At 32.2% G+C, this 25,491-nt stretch overlaps 3 protein-coding genes across 3 annotated transcripts; 2 read left to right on the top strand and 1 right to left on the bottom strand.

The window, feature by feature from the left end:
- Nucleotides 1-9,077: 9,077 nt before the first annotated feature.
- Nucleotides 9,078-9,909, top strand: BDCG_17534 (uncharacterized protein; the record flags this gene model as incomplete). The annotated part of the gene is made up of 2 exons (XM_045426645.1): nt 9,078-9,478; nt 9,837-9,909. Coding segments are annotated over 2 exons (473 nt in total), but the record flags the coding sequence as incomplete, so codon positions are not given.
- Nucleotides 9,910-20,647: 10,738 nt separating this feature from the next.
- BDCG_17533 (uncharacterized protein) lies at nt 20,648-22,267 on the bottom strand (the record flags this gene model as incomplete). Its single annotated transcript, XM_045426644.1, has 5 exons — nt 20,648-20,926; nt 20,953-21,098; nt 21,208-21,235; nt 21,314-21,910; nt 22,007-22,267. The coding sequence occupies 5 exons, from the start codon at nt 22,265-22,267 to the stop codon at nt 20,648-20,650; spliced, it is 1,311 nt and encodes a 436-aa protein (XP_045282138.1).
- Nucleotides 22,268-23,518: 1,251 nt separating this feature from the next.
- On the top strand, nt 23,519-23,973 carry BDCG_17532 (uncharacterized protein; the record flags this gene model as incomplete). The annotated part of the gene is made up of 1 exon (XM_045426643.1): nt 23,519-23,973. The coding sequence occupies exon 1, from the start codon at nt 23,524-23,526 to the stop codon at nt 23,971-23,973; it is 450 nt and encodes a 149-aa protein (XP_045282137.1). The 5' UTR covers nt 23,519-23,523.
- Between the last annotated feature and the right edge of the window lie 1,518 nt (nt 23,974-25,491).

Here is a 25,491-nt window from a genome sequence, read left to right as displayed (position 1 = left end):
TCACATTTATTCAAAATAATGTGAATAGAAACTCAAATTGCATTTATTCTTATCTTCAAATTGTATTTGAATAAAAAGTTGATTTTATACTGCTTCAGGAGCTGAATTTTGATGCTGAGTAAAAATATGTTATTTCTCATTCAAGCTACTACTGCTTTTTACCTCAAAAGTCTGAGATAAAGTCAAGAGTAGTGATCTATGAAAGAAAGAGATCAAGATATTAATTTAATCTAAGATTTGATATCATGTCTGACCCTGATATTCTGATGAGTGATATTATAGATAAAGAAAATGAGTTTGATACTATACAGCTCATAAATATCTATAATGAAAAGTCATTGAAGAAAAATAACAATATCTGAACAATTGATAGAGGATTTCTGAACATAACTCCATCAAGAAACTCTATAATTGCAGGAGATTTCAATGCACATCATCCCTGATGAAATTCAGAATGCAAGAGAGCAGTGAGAGCTGATAATCTAGTTAAATGAACCTTTGAGCATTCAATAGATTTGGTTAATAAGTCTGATCAACAAACATTCTTTAGAAAAGGCATGAAACAGAAGTCTATTATAGATTTAACATTCATGTCACAAAATCTAATGGAAAGAAGACTTGTAAACTGGTTTATTAATTCAAATGAGACATCAGGATCAGATCATGAGATTATTCAATTTGATATTAAACTGAGTGAAAAATAAATGAGTGAAAATCCTCTTCTCTCTAATCAGTATAACTTTGAAAAAGCTGATTGAAAAGCAGTTGAAGAAAGCATAAAACTGTTAAAATCTGAAAGACAGAATAAGCTATATTGGAATTCTGGTCAAGATATCTCAAATGAAATGCTTGAGAATAGAGTGAAGCTTATTATATCTATTATTCTAACAAGTGTTAGAGATAATATTTCAAAAAGAAAATCTTCTGAGTATTCAAAACCTTGATGGAATGAGAATATCTCATCTAAAAGAAAAGAATTAGCTACTGCTAGAAGAGATTGAAAGAATGATGTAATATCTGATGAAGAGTTCAAAGCTGTCAGAAATGAGTATTTTTCAGATATTAAAAGAGCTAAAACAGACTGCTGAAATAAATTTCTTGAAGAAGCACAAGAGAAGGAAGTTTTTAAAGCTTTTAACTATACTAAAACAAGAAGTGTAGCAAAACTTCCAGCTCTAGAATATGAGTTTCAGAATGAATCATATACAGCAAACTCTTTTGAGAAAAAATGTCAAGCTTTCATGAGAATTCTCTTTCAGAACTCACCAGATTCAGATTCAGATTCAGAGAAAGAGAATATATCACTTCTCAACTATATTGATGAAAATGACTGGGAATGGCCTGATCTTACACAAGATGAATTAGAGTCAGCTATCTTCTCAAGTTCTGTTAAAACTGCTGCAGGTCCTGATTCAATTAATCACTTGATTATTCAAAATACATATTCCTACTTAAAGAATGAATATTTTGAGCTCTTTTTCAATCTCTTGAAAAATGAATATCATTCTGAATGCTGGAGAGAAGCCACTGGAGTGATTCTTATAAAATCTAATAGAAAAACTTCAATTTCTAAGTCATATAGAGTAATATCTCTATTGAACTGCCTAGAAAAGGTTTTAGAAAAGATAATAGCTACTCAACTATCTTTTATAAGCTCTATAGATGATTCTCTTTTATTCAGTGAACAAATGAGAGGTAGAAAACAGTGTTCTGCAATTGACACTGTTCTCTCAGTTGTTCATAATATTCAAATAGCAAAGCATGAGGGTCTGATCTCAACTGCAGTTTTTATTGATATAAAAGGAGCATTTGATCATGTTTCAAAGTCAAAGTTAATTCAGACATTGAAGATATTAAAACTGCCACTTTCTCTAATAAAATGAGTTAACTGTTTTATATCTAAAAGAATTATACAACTCTTCTTTAATGGAATGAAACAAGACAAGACTGAGATAAAAATAGGAGTATCACAGAGGTCTTCAATCTCACTCATTTTATTTGCAATATACACTGCATATCTATTCAAGAATAGAAATATGAGAATAGTGCAATCTCCAAGTTATGTGGATGATATTGATCTAGTCTACAGCTCAAAAACTATCAAAGAGAATTTGAAAGTAATTGAAGAAGCTGTAAAGAAAATCTTTGTTAGAGCAGATATCAATCAAATTCAATTTGATATGGATAAAACTGAGTTAATTCATTTCTTTTCTAGATTCAATGAGAAAGAACTATCTCTAACTCTTTTAAATAGAGAGATTAAACCCAGTGTAAATGTCAAATGATTAGGAGTATGATTAAACTCCAAGTTGAATTTTAAATATCACATTCAACAAAGAACTGTCAAGGCAGAAAGACTATTGAACAACATAATCAGACTATCAAATACAGAGAGAGGTCTATCCTTTCAGGCTATGAGACAGTTATATATAGCCTGTATTACATCAGTAGCTGATTATGGAGTTCAAGTTTAGTGAAATAATCAAGAGAATTTCACTGAACTCTTTCAAAGTCTGCAAAACAGAGTCTTGAGAAGAATTCTGAAAGCATTCAAATCATCTTCTATTAAAGCAATGGAAATTAAAGCTTCAATTCCTCCTTCTGCTATTAGATTTGAAAAGGCCTGTATGAACTATGCTCTGAGAGTTGTAAAGATGAGCTCAAATCATATAATCAGAGAAAGAGTCTCTTCTTCATTTCTATCAATTAACTCTGGAAATGAACTGGATTGGAATAGATTTCTTGATTGAAATGAAAATAATTCTTCAAAGAAAATGTCTTCTCAACTTTACAGACTATGCTCTCTGATTAAAAATCAATTTTCTTCTTTAAATGTTGAAAAAGTTGATCATGAGAAGTTATCTCTCTGGAGAAAAAAGCTTGAATCTCTTATAGACTTATAAATAAGTGAACTATCAAAAGAGAAAGAATATGAACAGCATTTGAAGAGAATTTCTACAATTAATATAAAAGACTCTATTCTGATTTATTCAGATGACTCAAAAAATGAGAACTTGAATAGATTAGATGCAGACATTGCTTATACTGAAGATAATATTAATTTTATCTCAGATTTCTGAAATCTAGGCTCTGAATGTGAAGTCTTTGATGCTGAACTATTTGTAATAGTGAAAGCTTTCAAACTTATTGAAATAAAATCTCATAAAAGAGGAAATTGTTTGAAAGAGGCATGAATATTCTCTGATAGTCAAGCTGCTTTAAAAAGACTTAGAAATAGTCAGATTCATAATAATCAAATGAATCTTGAACTGATCTTAAACTCTGTTTTAAAAATTCAAAAGAGAAGAATATCAAAGCTGAGAATTCATCTGCACTGAGTTCCTGCTCATATGAATATTCATGGCAATGAATTGGCTGATTCAGCTGCAAAAAAGGGTGCAGAATTAAGCAGATCTATTCAAAAAATTATGTCCTGGTCTTTTATAAAGAGAAAAATAAAAGAATCTTGTTTAGACAAGTGAAATGAAAGCTGGCAGAAACAAAAGAAGAGTATACATTATTCAAGATTTGAAACAAAACCCAAGTAGAAATCTTGTTCAATTAAATGTAAAAAGAAAATATTCTCATCTATAATACAGCTGAAACTAGAACATGACTATTTCAAATCTTATATACAAATATTTGATGATAGATTTGACTCAATAGAATGCTCATTCTGCAATACAAATGAGAACTCTGAGCATATTATAATGCACTGTGCATTATACAATAGTCTCAGAGCCAGATTGAAAGAGAAGTATGATCTAAATCAATTAAATATGAGATTCTTATTCTCAACTGAGACAGGAATTAAATACTTAATAGACTTTCTATCAGAAACTCAAGCAGCTATAAGAAAATGGCTAAATTCAGAATTATCTGAATATGAAGAGAAGGAAATCAATCAGATATAGTCTGTTAAAACAGCTATACACTCTCTTTTAATAATTTGTTTTGTTATAGTCTCTCTTTACTTTATCTTTTTCTGTATCTTTTCCTTTCAATTTCTTTCTATCTATCTATTTAATGTGTCTATCTTTGAGACTGTGTTCTTTCTCTCTTTTCTTTTGTCATGATATTGTCAAATGATTTCAAAGTATCAAAAGATGTTAAAACACTGCAATTTGTAAACAGTTTTTGTATTCTGGGCTGGAATTTTCTGATTTTACATATCTGAAATTGATAAATGTACAATAGTTAACTTTACAGACATAGAAAAAACCCTGAGAACTAAAGTTCTCAGGTAGATGTCATAGTCTCTGACTGCATACATCTATAATTGAAGAATAATAATAATAATGATCTGAGATTCTGAGTTCATCAATACTTTTCATACTTACAGAGCAGCAGTACTATAATACAGTCTCTCTCTATAAGTAAGCATTTTCATCAGAGAAGTAACAGATTCAGATATCAGCTTTAAGACTTTTAAGAAGACTGTTACTGACTCTGTCTGTAACTTCTCAAATTTCTATTTTAATTTATCTGAACAGTTTGTATGAAGATATTCTAATTTAGAATAGATAAAGTAGAGTCTCTTTTTCTTAATCTCACTATTATACACTCTGTTTATAGAAGCTTATAAAGCTCTCTCTCTCTGCTTAGTAGTCAGATATGAATCTCTCTATATCTTGTCATCTTTTTCTGACAAATCTGTTCTCTGTTATTCTGACTCTTGCAGAGCTAGTTGATGATCTACTCTTCACAGATCTGTGACTCTCACAGTAATTCATAAGTGATGAATAAGAGTTATTAGTTTCTTCAGAGTCAAGAGCTTAGAGTCTTACTCAATGAGCTTGTTCTATATATCTTTATTCAGTTTCTTTATAAATATCATCATTCAGATCTTGTTTCAGAGCTCTATTTTCACAGATTTCAATTTACATTACAATTTTATAAAGTGCTGTGAGTAGTCTTTATCAGATTTCTCATCTCTTTTTCTAATATTGATGATCACAGCTCAGGTATTCTCTGTTCAGCTTATAAAATTCTTTAACTTGTTTTCTAGATAGGTCTTGAGAACAGATCAGTGAAATCTCTTATAATTATTCTCTAGATAATTCAGTCAGTTCTTGACTTCAGTGTAATAAAGATCTGTTATTACATAGATGACAGCTTCTTCATCTTTTATATCACATAGTCAGACTTGTGAGTCAATTTCAAATACAAACTTGTAAAAGCTTTTATAGATTGTGATTTAATAAGTGATTTTAAATAATTATAGCTTAAGAAAGTTTCTTTTTAGTTCACAGATGTCTCTGAAGATTATGTCTAAAGACTCAGTTCAAGAGTGTTTACAGATAGTAAGCATTTCTTATAAAAAAATAGCTTGATTCTGTGAGAGATGCTCAAGAATATTCTTTACTAAGATTGATTTATTCATGAGTTCAGAGAGTTTCTCTGTCACAGATGTAGAGAATAGTGTTCTGTGAGTGATTAGTAAGTTCTCTGAGACTTCTTTCATAAGAGCTATTCATGATTTGAGTGACTGCTTCTGAGTATCTGCAGTAGAGATCACAGAAGTTGAAGTATGTAAGTTTCTAATTCTTTCAGTTATAATAGACAGTTGCTGACTGACTGAGCTTGAAATATAAGAATAAGTGCTTATAGATGATTATTTAAGTGTTTACAGCTTGACATGATATATACTGTTAACTACTAGAAGTATTCACAGTAGAAAGATAAAATATAAAAGTCAAATATATAATAGTATTCAAGCTGAGTTATGAATAGTATTCGCGAACTCCAGTCTATATAGTTGTGTGTAGTCAAGGGCCGCTAGCCCTATTGATTACATAAGAGATAGGAATAGAGGTAAAGAATCCGCGAGAAGCGGGATTTCTTACATCAAGTCAGTAAACTCACAACTGCAAGCTTAAAAAGAAGAAACTCTCAACTATTTAAATCTTTAAACTTCAATTCTTCAGCTAAATGTAAACAGAATTTGAATTCTCAAACTTCTATTAAGATTAGAGAATTGAGAAATGACTCTGATGATAAACTAGATATAATACAAGTAGTTGAGATTTCTACTTTTCAGAATAGTTATAATCTACTATCTGATAATAGTGATTAGATTCTACTCTACTCTCTTTTAGTATGAATATACAATAAAAACAATAAAAAAAGTTTAAAAACTCTTCAAAAATCACATTTATTCAAAATAATGTGAATAGAAACTCAAATTGCATTTATTCTTGTCTTCAAATTGCATTTGAATAAAAAGTTGATTTTATACTGCTTCAGGAGCTGAATTTTGATGCTGAGTAAAAATATGTCATTTCTCATTCAAGCTACTACTGCTTTTTATCTCAAAAGTCTGAGATAAAGTCAAGAGTAGTCATCTATAAAAGAAAGAGATCAAGATATTAATTTAATCTAAGATTTGATATCATGTCTGACTCTGATATTCTGATGAGTGATATTATAGATAAAGAGAATGAGTTTGATACTATACAGCTTATAAATATCTATAATGAAAAGTCATTGAAGAAAAATAATAACATCTGAACAATTGATAGAGAATTTCTAAACATAACTTTATCAAGAAACTCTACAATTGCAGGAGATTTCAATACACATCATCTCTGATGAAATTTAGAATGCAAAAGAGCAGTAAGAGCTGATAATCTGATTAAATAAATCTTTGAGCATTTAATAGATTTAGTGAATAAGTCTGATCAATCAACATTCTTTAGAAAAGATATAAAACAGAAATCTATTATAGATCTAATCTTCATGTCATAAAATCTAATAGAAAAAAGACTTGTAAACTGATTTATTAATTCAAATGAGATATCAGAATCAGGTCATGAGATTATTCAATTTGATATTGAACTGAGTGAGGAATAAATGAGTGAAAATTCTCTTCTCTCTAATCAGTTTAACTATGAAAAAGCTGACTGAAAGGCAGTTGAAGAAAGTATAAAACTGTTAAAATCTGAAAGACAGAGTGAGCTGTATTGAAATTCTGATCAAGATATCTCAAATGAAATGCTTGAGAATAGAGTGAAGCTCATTACATCTATTATTCTAGTAAGTGTTAAAGATAATATTTCAAAGAGAAAGTCTTCTGAGTATTTAAAATCTTGATAAAATGAGAATATCATATTTAAAAGAAAACAATTGACTACTGCTAGAAGAGATTGAAAGAATGATATAATTTCTGATAAAGAGTTCAAAGCTGTCAGAAATGAATATTTTTCAGATATTAAAAAAGCTAAAACAGACTGCTGAAATAAATTTCTTGAAGAAGTATAAGAAAAAGAAGTTTTTAAAGCTTTTAACTATACTAAAACAAGAAGTGTATCAAAACTTCCAACCTTAGAATATAAGTTTCAGAATGAATCATATACAGCACCCCGGTGGCTGAATGGTTAATGCGGCCACCCGGTAGCGCCTTGATGTGGGAAACCAAGGTGTGTGAGTTCGAAACCCGCAGGGAATACATTAAATCCGGAACTCAAGCACCTCAGGTTTTTAATAAATACAGAGATGTACAAATCACTTCAATAAAATCGCTCTATGTTCCTGGGCTGGGAAGTTATTATCACATGTATCTAATTGTCACTTCTTTGTATTTCCTATGTTCTTGTTATCTTGATATGATCTCAACATCTGTATTTCCTTCTGTATAATGAACACTTGGCCTGTATTTAACATCACACAAGGACTCATCATAAGCTCCGCTTGCATATGAGTATAATGAAAGAATAATAATAATAATAATAATCATATACAGCAAACTCTTTTGAGAAAAAATGTTAAGCTTTTATAAGAACTCTCTTTCAAAACTTATTAGATTCAGATTCAGAGAAAGAGAATATATCACTTCTTAACTATATTGATGAAAATGACTGGGAATGACCTGATCTTACTCAAGATAAATTAGAGTCAGTTATTTTCTCAAGTTCAGTTAAGACTGCTGCAGGGCCTGATTTAATTAATTACTTAATTATTTAAGATATATACTTCTACTTAAAGAATAAATATTTTAAGCTCTTTTTCAATCTCTTGAAAAATGAATATTATTATGAATGCTGAAGAGAAGTCACTGAAGTGATTCTTATAAAACTTAATAGAAAAACTTCAATTCTTAAGTCATATAGAGTAATATGTCTATTGAACTGTCTAGAAAAGATTTTAGAAAAGATAATAGCTACTTAACTATCTTTTATAAGCTCTATCAGTAATTCTCTTTTATTCAGTGAATAAATAAGAGATAGAAAACAGTGTTCTGCAATTGACACTGTTCTCTCAGTTGTTCATGATATTTAAATAGCAAAGTATGAAGATCTGGTCTCAACTGCAGTTTTTATTGATATTGTAATTCAAAGGTTGCTTAAGCCAGCGTACGATTACAGGCGTACGCCGGCTTCTTATATTGTAATCTCATACGCTAAATTAATTAGCGTATGCTATGGCCCCTTTACACTTATATGCATACACTAGTAGTTCAGAAGCAGCCGCGTTATTATCCGATGATTGTACATTCTTTCAAACCACATCCTCCCTCACCAGATTCGGTCACGCTCACATGACCATGTCATACATTCTAGCTTCATGCGGATTAGCTCATCACTAGCATTTCATGATTGTGTGACCTATTTCTGATTCAGCTAGTGTTCTATGTACATTCTTACAAAGAAACTTCCACTATATTACATCACTCATTCACTAACTTTTTCCATTCTTCAATCATCTTCTTCATTTCATCATCATTAAACATCATCATCATTCAAGATTTCTACTTCTTCTTCTGTTCAACTCTTTCTATCTGTTCATCTATCACATCATACACATTCCTGGCAATGACTCTTCATTTTCACAACAAGTATTATCATAATGCTCATACTGAGCAGTTCATTAGCAGTAAGTATAACACATTGTGAAATGTGATCAGGACTTGTTTATCTTCTAACAATCATCAGAATAATGTATTATCATGAATGATGACACATCTTCTTCATCTTCTTATACACTCTCAACTGTTTCCTTCTCAGTGAGTTTCTGATTGTGTTTTCTGACACAATTTTGTGTGAATGCAGATGCTGATATGTTTGTTTTTATTCATATAGAATCTTCATGTGTTGACAGATCTGCATTTATCAATGATAGTGAACCTGATGTTGCATTCTTGATCAAGAACTTGAAGAATGTGATAATGAAGAAATTATCTGTGTCATGTGTGACTGAGTCTCCCGTGTCCCTTTTTATCTCTTCTGCTACTTCTTTCTCTGCTACTTCTCTCTCTGTTTCTTTCTCTGCTGCTTCTCAATCTTCTACACTTGCTTCTGTGTCTGGTTCTCCCGCTTCTGCTACTCCTGTTCCTGCAATCCCTGGTTTTACTGCCTCTGCTTTTGTTACTAGCTCTCCTCATTTCAAGAAGATATTGTATAGATTTAATGAATCATATCTCTCAGCATATACACTTCTGCTCTTCTTGCTGACTCTCAGAACAATTTATTGTATGAAGATAGTGTATAACATGACTATCTGAAGCTCAGTCACAGATGCTGATTATTACATTTGTTTTAAATATTTGTGATAAAATAATTGTTCATTTATATCAGAGAATTACTTCTCTCTTCAACAGTGTTGAGATTGTAAGTCTTTTTCTTTTTCATCTTTTCTTTCTGATACTGATTTTTCTATTCTTAGAGAAAATTGTTATGAATTTTACTGTGTATGAAGTCATGATGTTCACAGACATTAAGAAGCTTTTTATAACTGTAAAGTTCAATATCACAGAGACATTCACTCTGACAAATTTCTTCAGAATGATAGATCTGTATCAGTCTATTCTCTGATATCTATCATTCAACTTCATAATGCAGACAAAAGATATCTGTGTTTTCAGAAACAGGAACACAGATGTTGTACTCTTTTACACTCACAGACATGAGACTTGTATGTCTTGTCTGAGATGTCATTGTGAGAATGAGCTGTTCATACACTGTGTTCTGCTTCCTGCATTCTCTCATGTTCTTCTCTCTCTTTCTGAGAAGCCTCATGTGTGTTGTAATTACATGTACAATTCTAAGATCAGCAGGTGTTTGTTCAGTAATTATTATCTCTGTTTTTGCAGTTTTGTACACTAATAATAGTTCTTAGTTGCTTCAGTGCCAGAGGTCATTTTAATTGAAGATGACAACATTACTGAGACTACTCTCTTTCACTCTCAAGCTTCTCTCATCACTTCTTCTCCCTTCTCTACAGAGAAGGTCATGCGCATATCAGATTATAAGTATTTAACTCTGAGTGACTTCTGTTATTTGTTCAGTTCTGTGCCTCTCTCTTCTGTTTCTTCTGTCTCTATTCTTCCTGCTCTGACTTCTGATCCTGTGAGTTCTGTGCTCTTCTTCAATTTCTCTATGCATACATGTGTGCATTTCTATATTGGCATTTCAGTCAATCTTGCAATAAATGACATTAATGTTGTACACAGAGCAGTAGAGAAATCAGAGACATGCACAGTATTATTATAAGAGCAGCTTACAGCTCTCAAATCTCTTATGAATCTTGAGTTTTGAGATTTTCTTTGTTTTTGATGTTTTTCAGGTGATGTGATGTTGGAAATAGATTAACATGTGATGTATAAAAATGAATGAGATGTGTATGATAACATTTGTCTTTTACAGCTGACTCTTACAGTTGATAATCAATTCATTATCTCTAGACTGACCGTGTGACCGTGTCTGAGACCAGGACCAGATTTTTTGATAGTCTCATTACCAATTCGACTGATCCCATTACACGGTTTTAACATTAGATAGTAGTTCCATACTGTCCCAGTGGGACTTACTGTCTACTCTTGTCACATTTTCCAAATGGGACCATGATTTTCACTTCTCAATTTAAATTATTTTTATTGCTTTAAATGACTTTAAATCTTATTTGAGCATTACCAAAAAGCGTTACTTTTTAAAAAATTAAAAATAGTCTAAAAAAAACCTTAAAATGTCTAAAAATAGTAACTTTATGCCAAGAATGGGACTAAATGGGACCAAATGAGACCACTTTCTCATTTTTTTCAAGTCATGGTCCCATTTTAAAATCTGATATATAGTCACTTTGCATGTTTTTTTGATAGCCAGTCCCAGCGGGATTCACGCCAAGAAATGTATGAGACCAGATCAAATGGGACCAAACGTGAAATTCATGGTCCCGGCGGCCAGTCTAATTATCTCTTTTCTTTTCTTACACTTTTTCTTTGTCTGCTAGTCACTACTCTTACACAATCTCTATATGATACAGTATTCAGTGACTAGGTTCAGCAGCTTTCATCTTTTGTGATTCTGTCTTGCACATTATACTGTCTCTCTTCACTCACTCAGATCACTACAGTGAACAGTTCATTGAAACTAACCTCACTCAATCTCTGAGCATCTTCAGAGGTCAAGATGACTTGATCTTATATATTCATGAATGTTTCAGATAGTTCATTCTCTGTAGTCTCTGTAATTGAACTGATGTAAACAGTCAAATTCAACTCTGAATTCCTTTTTCTTCTGTGATCTGATTCATATGCAAGTCTGCTGCTCTGAGACTGCTCTTTGCTGTGTTGCACTCACTGTCTGCAGTGTGTTATTATATGACTGACTACAGTCTTATCACTTATTGAAGTGTGATGTTCACCTGATTTCTTCATTTCTTTTCATTCTTTTCTTATAATCATGAAAAGATCAGAATAAGTGAGATCATCTGGTTTATAAGTGTCTATGATTTCTCTTACTTCACAAGACTTTTCAATTATAAGTCTCTTCTTTTTCAATGCTGATGATAGTGCTGTGAATAATCATAATTCACTCAGGTCTTGCATCTTTGCTTTCATAAGTCATGAATCATTGATTAAGTTGTATAAGATCTGTCTCTCTGATTCTTTCAATGCATACATTTTCAGAGAATGTGATTTAAGTATTTTATATGACTCAAATTATCTAGATTGAAACTTCTCAGAATTCTCATTGTATACAAGAACTCATGTTTCTATCTTGAGACTTGATTTCTTAACAAGTGAGTCTTGTATTCTTTTTAATTGAATTACTCAGTTCAGGAGTAACTTGTTAGCTTTTGCATGTGTGTGGCTGATCTCTTTCAATCTTGATTCCGCATCTGTGACTGTTGTGTCTGCAACTGCTGTTCCTGCTGCATCTGCAACTGCTCTCTCTCTCATCTTTTTTGAAGCATTCTTCAGAATGCGCGGATGCAATTCATACAACAGGTAGAATGATGAATACTTGAAGACTGCATGCTGCTGAATTCGCGTGGCTAATAGTGTCTGACCGAGATATTCATCTCATAATCTTGTAGGCTTGCTCACTAGATATTTCATCAGCATGTTATCCAAGATTTCATTCAAGCATTCCATCTTTCTGTTCATCCGCGGATGATATAATGTTGTTCTATGATATCTTGTCTGTAACTGGCTCATGAAATGCCTCACTACTTCTTCTACAAGGTTCACATCATTATCAGTTAGAATCTCATACAGCATTTCATAGTTGACATAGATCTTATTATATAGAAACTTCATCATCATCTTCTCTATCATCTCTGAAACTGCTTTTACAACTGATCAGCCAGTAGTATAATCAATAGCAGTGATTATTCATCAATTTTCATTTAATGTTCACAGTAATATGTCTATGAGATTCACTCTTCATTATTTAAACAGTTGTATTATACACTTCATCTGATGTTGCACTTTCTTGTATTCTAACCCTTTCTTAGATTCTTTTGCAATCTGACAATTCAGGCACTCATGAGTATACATCTGAATGTTCTCAGCCATGCTTGGCTAGTATGCTCTTGATTCAAGTACACTCATAAGTTCAGAACTTTCTAAGTGACTGAAGTCTTTGTGCATGTGAGTCATCAAGTCACATCAAAATGAAGATTCTAGATAGAGAGCTTCTGCATATTCTAGATCACAGTAAAGCACAATGTCATTTTTCTTTCTCAATTTTTCCAGCTTGAAGTTCAGAAGCATCTCTTCTACTACTTTTATAAGATACTTATCATCTGACATCTTGTCATTCTTCAAGTGAGAGATCATAGCATTCACTTATTCTGATTCCTTGCATTCTCTCAGTGTGTTTAATATGAACATCTCTTATGCCTGATTTGCAGAATCCTTACTCATGAAATCAGGTCTGCAACTGATTGTGTCAGGCATTGCTATATCTGATTTCTTTCAGTATTTGATATGAAGATTGTATACTTGAAACTCTGAGATTCAACATGCTAAGCATTTGAAAGGTTTTATCATTGATTATAGATAGACAAGGCTTTCATGATCTGTGATCACTGTTGTCATATACCTGTTATCAATATATCTATCTCACAATGTCAGTGTGTGCTTGATTGCTAGCAATTTCTTTTCATACACTGAGTAATTGAGCTCAGTGTCTGATAGTTTTCTACCATTATATGTCATCAGATGCAGCTTGCTATTCTTATTCATCTGTAGAAGAGCATCTCTGATAGCTCATTCAGATATGTTTATCTTAATGTAGAAAGGTTTATCATGATCTGATTGAATAAGCACTGAGAATATTGTTACACATTCTCTCAGTGTGAGAAAAGCCTCTTCACATGTGGCATTTCAGATGATTGAATGAAACTTCTTCTTTTGCAGATTTGCATCTGTTTCTCTTAAGAGATCTGAGAGTGATGCAGATATTCATGTGAAATTCTTGATAAATCTGCAGTAGTATAAGATCAATTCAAGAAACTGTTATACATGATATACATTTCTCAGCTGCAGTCAATTCACTATAACATTCAATTTCTTCAGAATGAGGTGTATACAGTCATCACTCACTACATGTCTCATGAACTTCAACTCTTTCATTTCAAACACACACTTGATTGATTTGATATAGAGCTTATACTCTGTCAGAGTTATAAGCACTTCATTGAGATGCTTCAGATGTTTATTGTATGAGTTTGAAAAGACTAGAATATCATCAAGATATATGAGATATGAGGTTTTATTCTGTTTATAAAGAATTGTATTCATCATTGTTTGAAAGATGACAGGTATATTTATCAGACTAAATGATATTGCTAGGAATTCAAACTTCTTTTATTATATATTAAATACAGTTCACAGAACTGACAGTTTGTCTACACAGATCTGCCAGTATTCTGAGAGAAGATTGATCTTTGATAGATATCAGACATTTCTGACTGTATTCAACTGTTGTTGAATTTATAACAGTGAATATTCATTCTTGATTGTAAGCTTATTAAGTGTTTAATAATTGATACACATTCATCACTCTTCATCTGTCTTTTTCACAAATAGAACTGAAAAGCCCCACGCACTTGATGAGAATTGTATGAGATCACATTCTAGAAGGTCTGTGATCTGACACTTCTGTTCTTCAAGATGCATTTGTGACAGAGAATATGCATTCTGATTGACTGGTTTTATGTCCCTCATGTCAATCTCATGTATGAATTCTCATTTCAGCAGCAATTTCAGTAAAAGATCTGTTCAGAAGATCTTTCTATGCTTCTTCAGAAGCTTCTTCATACACTTGTTCTCTCATATATTCTTTATCTTAGTTTTCTTCACTTCTGAGTCCTGTATAATATACAGAATGCTTTTGAATGAGGTCTTACAAATCATTCTCTTTGCTTGTTAATATATAAGCAGATTTAATCCTTCTATATCAGAGATATGAAATGTTCTTCTCATATCAGTTAATAGAATTGTATGAATCATTTTCTTTCTATCAGTCAACTGCATATGACATGTACATCATTGAATCTGCAGATTGAACCTTTGAAATCAATTAAGTCTGAGAATAAGATTGTATTTCACATTCTGCAGCTCTTACACTCAAATATAGCAAGATTATTCTTTGAAGTGTAAGAGAACTCTTACTTTTACAGATAATATCAAATATTAGTTATCAGATAATCTTATGTATTGAGGATTCTTCACTCAGTAAACTTCTTTCAATCTTTGAATCATATAATTATTAATATATTGTGTAGAAGCTTCTATGTCTGCTAACACTTTTGCAGCCACCTTTCAATTCTTACTCAAGTGCCTCTTATACATTAACATTTCAGATCTTAAGATATTGAGATGAGTGTTCACTTTCTCACCTGCATCTCAGTTAGAAGCCTGCTTTCTCTTAATATTCACAGAATTCAGAGAGTCATCTAATGCAGACATCTCTTTCACTTTAAAGACTTTTCATAGAATATCAGTGAGTGTCTCTGAGCTCACTGATTCTGCTAGTTTTTTGACTTTCTTGCTTCTCTTGACTGCACACACTGAGTGCAATCTTTTATATCATGATTTTGACATCTGCAGTTGAAGCAAGCTTGATGCTCACAATATCAAGATTTTCACTCAGAGAATCTCTTTTTCAGAGGATTCAGTGCTTTAGCAATGACATTCAGATCTAGATTCATCATGTCTGAGTGTGTGACTTGTGTTATAGAAGTCTGATTACTCATTCTTCATTGAAGTATACTCAATTGCAGTATTTTCTGTTATAATTAACTTACTTATTCCTGTACAATGAGAATGTTATATGCTTCTTTTACTATATCTGATTGCAAGATTAAGTATTTTCATTTCACTCTCAACTCAGGTGTAAGATCATGAATAAAGATCTGTAAATAGAAAGATGTTGAAAGCTCTTCATTTAATATAAGATAGTGTAAACTGAAGTGTGTGAAGTATAATGTAAGATTACTCACTTATCTACACTCAGTGAAGTATTTATAACACTTATCTCACATATTCACTTTCTCAAAGTTGTACAAGATTCATTTGAAAAACTCATTCTATGTTTATGAGAATGAATATCACTTCAGGTCTGTGAGATTCATCTTTTCATCAGTCATTTATAATGACTTCACTTTTTCATATAGAAATACAGCAGATCTTAAGACTTGTTAAAATTCTGTTAACTGTCTATCTGTGAGTTCATATTCAATCTGATAATGTAATTACATCTGACTTAGTCAGCTGATTACAGCATCATTTTTTCAATTGTTATTGAAGCTTGATAACTTCAGCAGATCTTCTGACTTGATGTATCTCATGCTCAAATTCTTATTCTGCACAGCAGTCTCTGATGATGTGTATACTTCTAAAGAGATTATGAACAATCATGATAAGATCTTCAGATTCAGCATAGTCATCTGTCTGTATAAACATTTAATCTCTCACTACAGATCTAAGATCTGGTTTTCTCTATTCTTATTAATGATAATGATTGTGTTGATGAAGCTCTTCATAGTATTATTATTATTATTATTCTTCAATTATAGATGTATGCAGTCAGAGACTATGACATCTACCTGAGAACTTTAGTTCTCAGGGTTTTTTCTATGTCTGTAAAGTTAACTATTATACATTCATCAATTTCAGATATGCAAAATCAGAAAATTCCAGCCCAGAATACAAAAACTGTTTACAAATTGCAGTGTTTTAACATCTTTTGATACTTTGAAATCATTTGACAATATCATGACAAAAGAAAAGAGAAAAAGAACACAGTCTCAAAGATAGACACATTAAATAAATAGATAGAAAGAAATTGAAAGAAAAAGATAAAGAAAAAGATAAAGTAAAGAGAGACTATAACAAAACAAATTATTAAAAGAGAGTGTATAGCTGTTTTAACAGACTATATCTGATTTATTTCCTCCTCTTCATACTCAGATAATTCTGAATTTAGCCATTTTCTTGTAGCTGCTTGAGTTTCTGATAGAAAGTCTATTAAGTATTTAATTCCTGTCTCAGTTGAGAATAAGAATCTCATATTTAATTGATTTAGATCATACTTCTCTTTCAATCTGGCTCTGAGACTATTGTATAATGCACAGTGCATTACAATATGCTCAGAATTCTCATTTGTATTGCAGAATGAGCATTCTATTGAGTCAAATCTATCATCAAATCTTTGTATATAAGATTTGAAATAGCCATGTCCTAGTTTCAGCTGTATTATAGATGAGAATATTTTCTTTTTACATTTAATTGAACAAGATTTCCACTTGGGTTTTGTTTCAAATCTTGAATAATGTATACTCTTCTTTTGTTTCTGCCAGCTTTCATTCCACTTGTCTAAACAAGATTCTTTTATTTTTCTCTTTATAAAAGACCAGGACACAATTTTTTGAATAGATCTGCTTAATTCTGCACCCTTTTTTGCAGCTGAATCAGCCAATTCATTACCATGAATATTCATGTGAGCAGGAACCCAGTGTAGATGAATTATCAGCTTTGATGTTCTTCTCTTTTGAATTTTCAAAACAGAGTTTAAGATCAGTTCAAGATTCATTTGACCATTATGAATCTGACTATTTCTAAGTCTTTTTAAAGCAGCTTGACTATCAGAGAATATCCATGCCTCTTTCAAACAATTTCCTCTTTTATGAGATTTTATTTCAATGAGTTTGAAAGCTTTCACTATTGCAAATAGTTCAGCATCAAAGACTTCACATTCAGAGCCTAGATTCCAGAAATCTGAGATAAAATTAATATTATCTTCAGTATAAGCAATGCCTGCGCCTAATCTATTCAAGTTCTCATTTTTTGAGCCATCTGAATAAACCAGAATAGAGTCTTTTATATTGATTGTAGAAATTCTCTTCAAATGCTGTTCATATTCTTTCTCTTTTGATAGTTCACTTATTTGTAAGTCTATAAGAGATTCAAGCTTTTCTCTCCAGGGAGATAACTTCTCATGATCAACTTTTTCAACATTTAAAGAAGAAAATTGATTTTTAATCAGAGAGCATAGTCTGTACAGTTGAGAAGGCATTTTCTTTGAAGAATTATTTTCATTCCAATCAAGAAATCTATTCCAATCCAGTTCATTTCCAGAGTTAATTGGTGGAAATGAAGAAGAGACTCTTTCTCTGATTATATGATTTGAGCTCATCTTTACAACTCTCAGAGCATAGTTCATACAGGCCTTTTCAAATCTAATAGCAGGAGGAGGAATTGAAGCTTCAATTTCCATTGCTTTAATAGGAGATGATTTGAATGCTCCCAGAATTCTTCTCAAGGCTCTGTTTTGCAGACTTTGAAAGAGTTCAGTGAAATTCCCTTGATTATTCCACCAAACTTGAACTCCATAATCAGCTACTGATGTGATACAGGCTATATATAACTGTCTCATAGCCTGAAAGGATAGACCTCTCTCTGTATTTGATAGTCTGATTATGTTGTTCAATAGTCTTTCTGCCTTGACAGTTCTTTGTTGAATGTGATATTTAAAATTCAACTTGGAGTTTAACCATACTCCTAACCATTTGACATTTACACTGGGTTTAATCTCTCTATTTAAAAGAGTTAGAGATAGTTCTTTCTCATTGAGTCTAGGAAAGAAATGAATTAACTCAGTTTTATTCATATCAAATTGAATTTGATTGATATCTGCTCTAACAAAGATTTCCTTTGCAGCTTCTTCAATTACTTTCAAATTCTCTTTGATAGTTTTTGAGCTGTAGACTAGACCAATATCATCCACATAACTCGGAGATCGCACTATTCTCATATTTCTATTTTTGAATAGATATGCAGTGTATATTGCAAATAAAATGGGTGAGATTGGAGATCCCTGTGGTACTCCTATTTTTATCTCAGTCTTGTCTTGTTTCATTCCATCAAAGAAGAGTTGTATAATTCTTTTAGACATAAAACAGTTAACCCATTTTATTAGAGAAAGTGGCAGTTTTAATATCTTCAATGTCTGAATTAACTTTGACTTTGAAACATGATCAAATGCTCCCTTTATATCAATAAAAACTGCAGTTGAGACCAGACCCTCATGCTTTGCTATTTGAATATCATGAACAACTGAGAGAACAGTGTCAATTGCAGAACACTGTTTTCTACCTCTCATTTGTTCACTGAATAAAAGAGAATCATCTATAGAGCTTATAAAAGATAGTCAAGTAGCTATTATCTTTTCTAAAACCTTTCCTAAACAGTTCAATAGAGATATTACTCTATATGACTTAGGAATTGAAGTTTTTCTATTAGGTTTTGCAAGAATCACTCCAGTGGCTTCTCTCCAGCATTCAGGATGATATCCATTTTTCAAGAGATTGAAAAAGAGCTCAAAATATTCATTCTTTAAGTAGGAATATGTATTTTGAATAATCAAGTGATTAATTGAATCAGGACCTGCAGCAGTTTTAACAGAACTTGAGAAGATAGCTGACTCTAATTCATCTTGTGTAAGATCAGGCCATTCCCAGTCATTTTCATCAATGTAGTTGAGAAGTGATATATTCTCTTCCTCTGAATCTGAATCTGAGTCTGATGAGTTCTGAAAGAGAATTCTCATGAAAGCTTGACATTTTTCCTCAAAAGAGTTTGCTGTATATGATTTATTCTGAAACTCATATTCTAAGGCTGGAAGTTTTGCTACACTTCTTGTTTTAGTATAGTTAAAAGCTTTAAAAATTTCCTTCCCTTGTGCTTCTTCAAGAAATTTATTCCAGCAGTCTGTTTTAGCTCTTTTGATATCTGAAAAATATTCATTTCTGACAGCTTTGAACTCTTCATCAGATATTACATCATTTTTCCAATCTCTTCTAGCAGTAGCTAATTCTTTCCTTTTAGATGAGATATTCTCATTCCATCAAGGTTTTGAATACTCAGAAGATTTTCTTTTTGGAATATTATCTCTAACACTTGTTAGAATAATAGATATAATAAGCTTCACTCTATTCTCAAGCATTTCATTTGAGATATCTTGACCAGAATTCCAATATAGCTCATTCTGTCTTTCAGATTTTAGCAGTTTTATGCTTTCTTCAACTGCTTTTCAATCAGCTTTTTCAAAGTTATACTGATTAGAGAGAAGAGGATTTTCACTCATTTGTTTTTCACTCAGTTCAATATCAAATTGAATAATCTCATGACCTGATCCTGATGTCTCATTTGAATCAATAAACCAGTTTACAAGTCTTCTTTTCATTAGATTTTGTGACATGAAGGTTAGATCTATAATAGACTTCTGTTTCATGCCTTTTCTAAAGAATGTTTGTTGATCAGACTTATTAACCAAATCTATTGAATGCTCAAAGGTCCATTCAATCAGATTATCAGCTCTCACTGCTCTCTTGCATTCTGAATTTCACCAGGGATGATGTGCATTGAAATCTCCTGCAATTATAGAGTTTCTTGATGAAGTTATGTTCAGAAATCCTCTATCAATTGTCCAGATATTGTTATTTTCCTTCAATGACTTTTCATTATAGATATTTATGAGCTGTATAGTATCAAACTCATTTTCTTTATCTATAATATCACCCACCAGAATATCAGGGTCAGACATGATATCAAATCTTAGATTAAATTGATATCTTGATCTCTTTCTTCCATAGATCACTACTCTTGACTTTATCTCAGACTTTTGAGGTAAAAAGCAGTAGTAGCTTGAATGAGAAATAACATATTTTTGCTCAGCATCAAAATTCGGCTCCTGAAGCAGTATAAAATCAACTTTTTATTCAAATGCAATTTGAAGACAAGAATAAATACAATTTGAGTTTCTATCCACATTATTTTGAATAAATGTGATTTTTGAAGAGTTTTTAAACTTTTTTTGTTGTTTTTGTTGTATATTCATACTAAAAGAGAGTAGAGTAGAATCTAATCACTATCATCAGATAGTAGATTATAACTGTTCTGAAAAGTAGGAATCTCAACTGCTTGCATTATATCTAGTTTATCATCAGAGTCATTTCTCAATTCTCTAATCTTAACAGAAGTTTGAGGATTCAAGTTCTGTTTACATTTAGCTGAAGAGTTGGAGTTTGAAGACTTAGATAGTTGAGAGTTTCTTCTTTTTGAGCTTGCAGTTGTGAGTTTACTGGCTTGACTCTTCTCTTCAGTTCTAGATTGACTTTGAGCTTCATCTTTTCTCCAGTTCTTTTGAGTTCTAGGAGCAAACATACATTCTTTTGAGCTAGATGCATGTTTTTCTTTGCAATTAGAGCACTTAAGCAGAGTGTGTTGACAAATTTCACCTCTTTTTGAGCATGTTTCACATTTATGCTCACTAGTTTTGTGATCTCTGGCACAGAATGCACATTTTGAGTCTCTAAAACATGAGATTGCAAAGTGTCCATATCTTTGACAGTTTGAACACTGTGTTTGAGCTTTGAGGTTCATCCTTGAGTCTTTGTATTCATGAACTCTCATTTTCAAACCTGCTACTCTTACTTCAGAGATCTTTGACTGTTCAAGTGTTTTTGTATATACTAGAACAGAGGCATTTCTCCTGTTTTGTCTGAACTCAATTGAATTTAGTCATACAGGCTCCTTTCTCAGTTGAATAGAGTTGTATTCTTCCAATTCATTTTTGAGAAGTAGCATTCCTTCTTCACAGTCAAAAATTTCAACTGAAATATCATGAAGAATGAATTTGTCCCACTTTTCATCTCTTTCAGATAGAATTGTTGTGTTTAACAAAGATTCTACTGCTGACTTCCAGAGATTCTCATTCTGAATAAGGAATTCAGCACTGAATTCAGGCATTGTAGTCAGAATGATGGAGTTTCCAAAGAATGATGGTTCAATTGAAGCTATAACTGGTTTTTGAACTTCAATATCAGTCATTAACTGAGAAAAGAACTGCTGGTTAATTTCATTTCTGATTCTGAAAATGAGATTTGAGTTTAGCTTGTTTCTTTGCAGAATGTCCTGGTTTGAGACTTTGAGAATAAGTCTTCTATTTCTGGAGATTTGGAAGTTTTTCTCTTTTTGCATTTTCTTTTCCACTTTTCTATGAATAGAGGCATGAGCAGTATTCTTCTCAGTTTTCTCAGAATTTTGAGCAGGTTTTGAGACAGTAGGTTTAGAGACAGCAGGTTTAGAGACAGCAGATTCAGCTGCTTGAGCATATGTTTTCTTCTGATTCAAAGAAGGAGAAGAAGAAGAAGTAGAAAAGAAAGAAGAGCAAACTGAAGAGTCAGTGATTGTATTAGAAATTTTCAAAGTTTTTTGAACTGTGTTTGAAATTCCAAGTTTGAACTTGATCACTTCCTGTAGTTGTCTAGCCTGAGCATGAAGAATTAACAGAACTTCTTCATTCATCTCACTCAGACACTGCTTTCCAAGAATTTTACTTGCTTTTTCAAGTTCCTGTATTTCAAGAACTTGTTGTTTCTCTATCTCTTCTTTCTTTCTTCTCTTCAGAATTTCAATCTCAGGAATAGCATTTGAGAAAGCATCTTTTTCCACATCAACTGAGTGTACTTTTGAACTCATTGTTCTTACTCAATGAAAAGTTGGTCAGACTAATTCAATTGAGATATTTATTAAACTCTTTTGAATTGAAAAGTTGGTCAGACTGTTTCAATTAAGAGGTTTCTAAGTCTGTTTTCAATTGAAAAGTTGGTCAGACTATTTCAAAAGAAGAATCGCAGACTTTTGTGTATAAAACACCTGATTTTTTTCACACTAGTTCAGTAACTAGGTTAGATTTTTGAAGAGAATCTAATAAACTAAAATTGATTTTTAAGATAAATCAATAAAATCTTTACAATCTCTTTCTTGGGATACAGTGAGGAAAAGTATGATATCAATTGATAGTAAATCAGATGATATGACAGTTTTTGAGAGAAAAACTGACAAAAAATAAATCAATTTTTTGAAGAGAAATTGATTAAAACTATTCAATTTTATTCTAAATTATCCAATTCTCCTCGCACAACAGGTGTGCAACTCAAATCAGTTAATAAAGAGTGTAAAAAAGAATTAAGTATTAATGAAAGCTCTTCAGCCACTGAAAAAGTAATTCTTACTTAAAAGAATATGAAATTATGACAGAAAACAACTCTGTTTTTAATTCTTTGTAAGAATATTGTGTAAAACCCAGAGAAAAACACCTTACTTTTTTAAGAGAAGTAAAAAACTATTTCTAAAATCTTTTTTTTGCATTAACTGCTGCAGAAGAATGAGATAGAAACTGCTAAGATATGCACTACTGTATACCCCCTACCAAGACTTTCCCTCTTCAGGGTCTTGATATTATAGAGAATATAAGTCTGTTTCTATATGATAATATAAATATTGCCAGCGGGATGTAGAGGAACTGGTTATTTATATCTCAAAATAGAAGACTTTGTCAATGATTATATCAATATAGAGTTAATTCTCAAATTCAATAGAAACCTAGTGTTGCTGTTCTCAATCCCTTGCAGAATCTATTGAATATTGAGGTATTAAAACTAGATTTAATATATCTCACTGTGCAGGGATCAAAGGCTCAGTCAGACCTTGGGGTATACTGATTTTATAGTTGTCGTGTCTGCCGATTATGTATTGAGTACAGTTGCTGAGGTATCTTTTTGTACTTTTCTGTCGGGGATGGGCCAGATTGAGAGGGGTGGTACGAGGGCGAGACTTGGCGTTGATGTTCAGATACACTGAAGACAGACCGCGGAGGTTGCACTTCAGAAGTGGCCGTTGGTTATGTGCTTGATATTATCGCCGAGGTATCTTTTTGTATTTTTCTGCCGGGGATGGGCCAGATTAGGAAGGGCGGTACAACGGTGGGACTTGGCGTTGGTGTTTTGGAACATCAAAGATGGACAGGGTTTTCGCGGAGGTCGCTCCTCAGATATCTCCACAACTACAGATCGGGGATCTTCCAAAATCGAGAAGATTGGTGCATATGGCTAGGTCTCTTCACCTTACAATTTGTATGGCACTTTGGCCCGGGGTTGTGGTGTGGTAGGGGAGAACGGGGGATACTCCCACACAGGAGTTTTGAACAACGTCCGGTTCACGTTTGGCTGGATAACTCCACCACCACACAGGGTATGCGGTCGGCGATGGGGTCAGAATGCTCGTATGATCGAGGGCTTTTCGATGGATCTATCGGCGGGTTCTTATTCGAAAAATCGAGCGAGTTCGTGGTGGAGCGGTCGATCAGAATTCTTGGTCATGAGCTCTTCATAGTGAATGCCTGATCTGCAGCAAATGTTAATTATTGTTTAACTTTCATCTTAGCCTGTCACTGTGTATGCAAGGCCTCAATCTCATTTAGAATTCTTATATATGTACAGAGCTTCAATTTCAGTTCAGCAGTTTCAGTTACTTTTCTTACTGCTTTGAGTAAACCCTCTGAGAGGTTCTGCATATCTTCTGATTCAGATAGCAGAGAAGAGTATTGTTTGTATCAGCTAGAGAAGATATTCATTTTAATGATTTCTTGTTGATTGTATAATGTCTATTGTTATATTGCTGTATTGTTATATCACTATATCACTGTATTATTATATCGCTATATCATTATATCACTATATCACTGTTATCATTGTATGACTCCGGTGATGATCACTCTCTCTTTTATTCTTCTTTTGAATAGAGAGTGAACTTCTTTGAATCTGATTCACTGCTCTCATTCTCTTTCTCACATCTCATTCATTCACATCTCATATGTGGCATTTGTCTGAGTGTGGAGTTTTCCCTTAACAAGCAAAGCAGTATCAATTGAATGCTCTTCTGCTCACTGCTCTTCATACACTATCTTTTGAGACATTCTAGGACCACACTGGCATGATAACTACAAATCACTTTGTAGATGGAATTATCACATTCTGGAGGAGCTTGCGCTTCTCACCAGTTTTTAGACATACTATCAGATGTGATTCAAAGGTTGCTTAAGCCAGTGTATGATTACAGGCGTACGCCGGCTTCTTATATTGTAATCTTGTACACTAAATTAATTAGTGTACACTATGGCCTCTTTACACTTGTACGCGTACGCTAGTAGTTCGGAAGCGGCCGCGTTATTATCCGACGGTCGTACGTTCTTCCGAACCATAATATAAAAGAAGCATTTAATCATGTTTTAAAGTCAAAGTTAATTCAGACATTGAAGATGTTAAAACTGCCACTTTCTCTAATAAAATAAGTTAACTGTTTTATATCTAAAAGAATTATACAACTTTTCTTTGATGAAATGAAATAAGATAAGACTGAGATAAAAATAGAAGTATCATAAGAATCTTCAATCTCACTCATTTTATTTGTAATATACACTGCATATCTATTCAAGAATAGAAATATGAGAATAGTGAGATCTCTGAGTTATATGAATGATATTGATCTAGTCTACAGCTCAAAAACTATCAAAGAGAATTTGAAAGTGATTGAAGAACTTGTAAAGAAAATCTTTGTTAGAGCAGATATCAATTAAATTCAATTTAATATGAATAAAACTGAGTTAATTCATTTCTTTTCTAGATTCAATGAGAAAGAACTATCTCTAACTCTTTTGAATAGAGAGATTAAACTCAGTGTAAATGTCAAATGATTAGAAGTATGATTAAACTTCAAGTTGAATTTTAAATATCACATTCAACAAAGAACTGTCAAGACAGAAAGACTATTGAACAACATAATCAGACTATCAAATACAGAGAGAGGTCTTTTCTTCCAGGCTATGAGACAGTTATATATAGCCTGTATTACATCAGTAGCTG

This window comes from Blastomyces dermatitidis, assembly GCF_000003525.1.
Source record: "Blastomyces dermatitidis ER-3 genomic scaffold supercont1.8, whole genome shotgun sequence".
NCBI classification, from domain to species: domain Eukaryota; kingdom Fungi; phylum Ascomycota; class Eurotiomycetes; order Onygenales; family Ajellomycetaceae; genus Blastomyces; species Blastomyces dermatitidis.
This window is presented reverse-complemented; position numbering and strand designations above follow the sequence as displayed.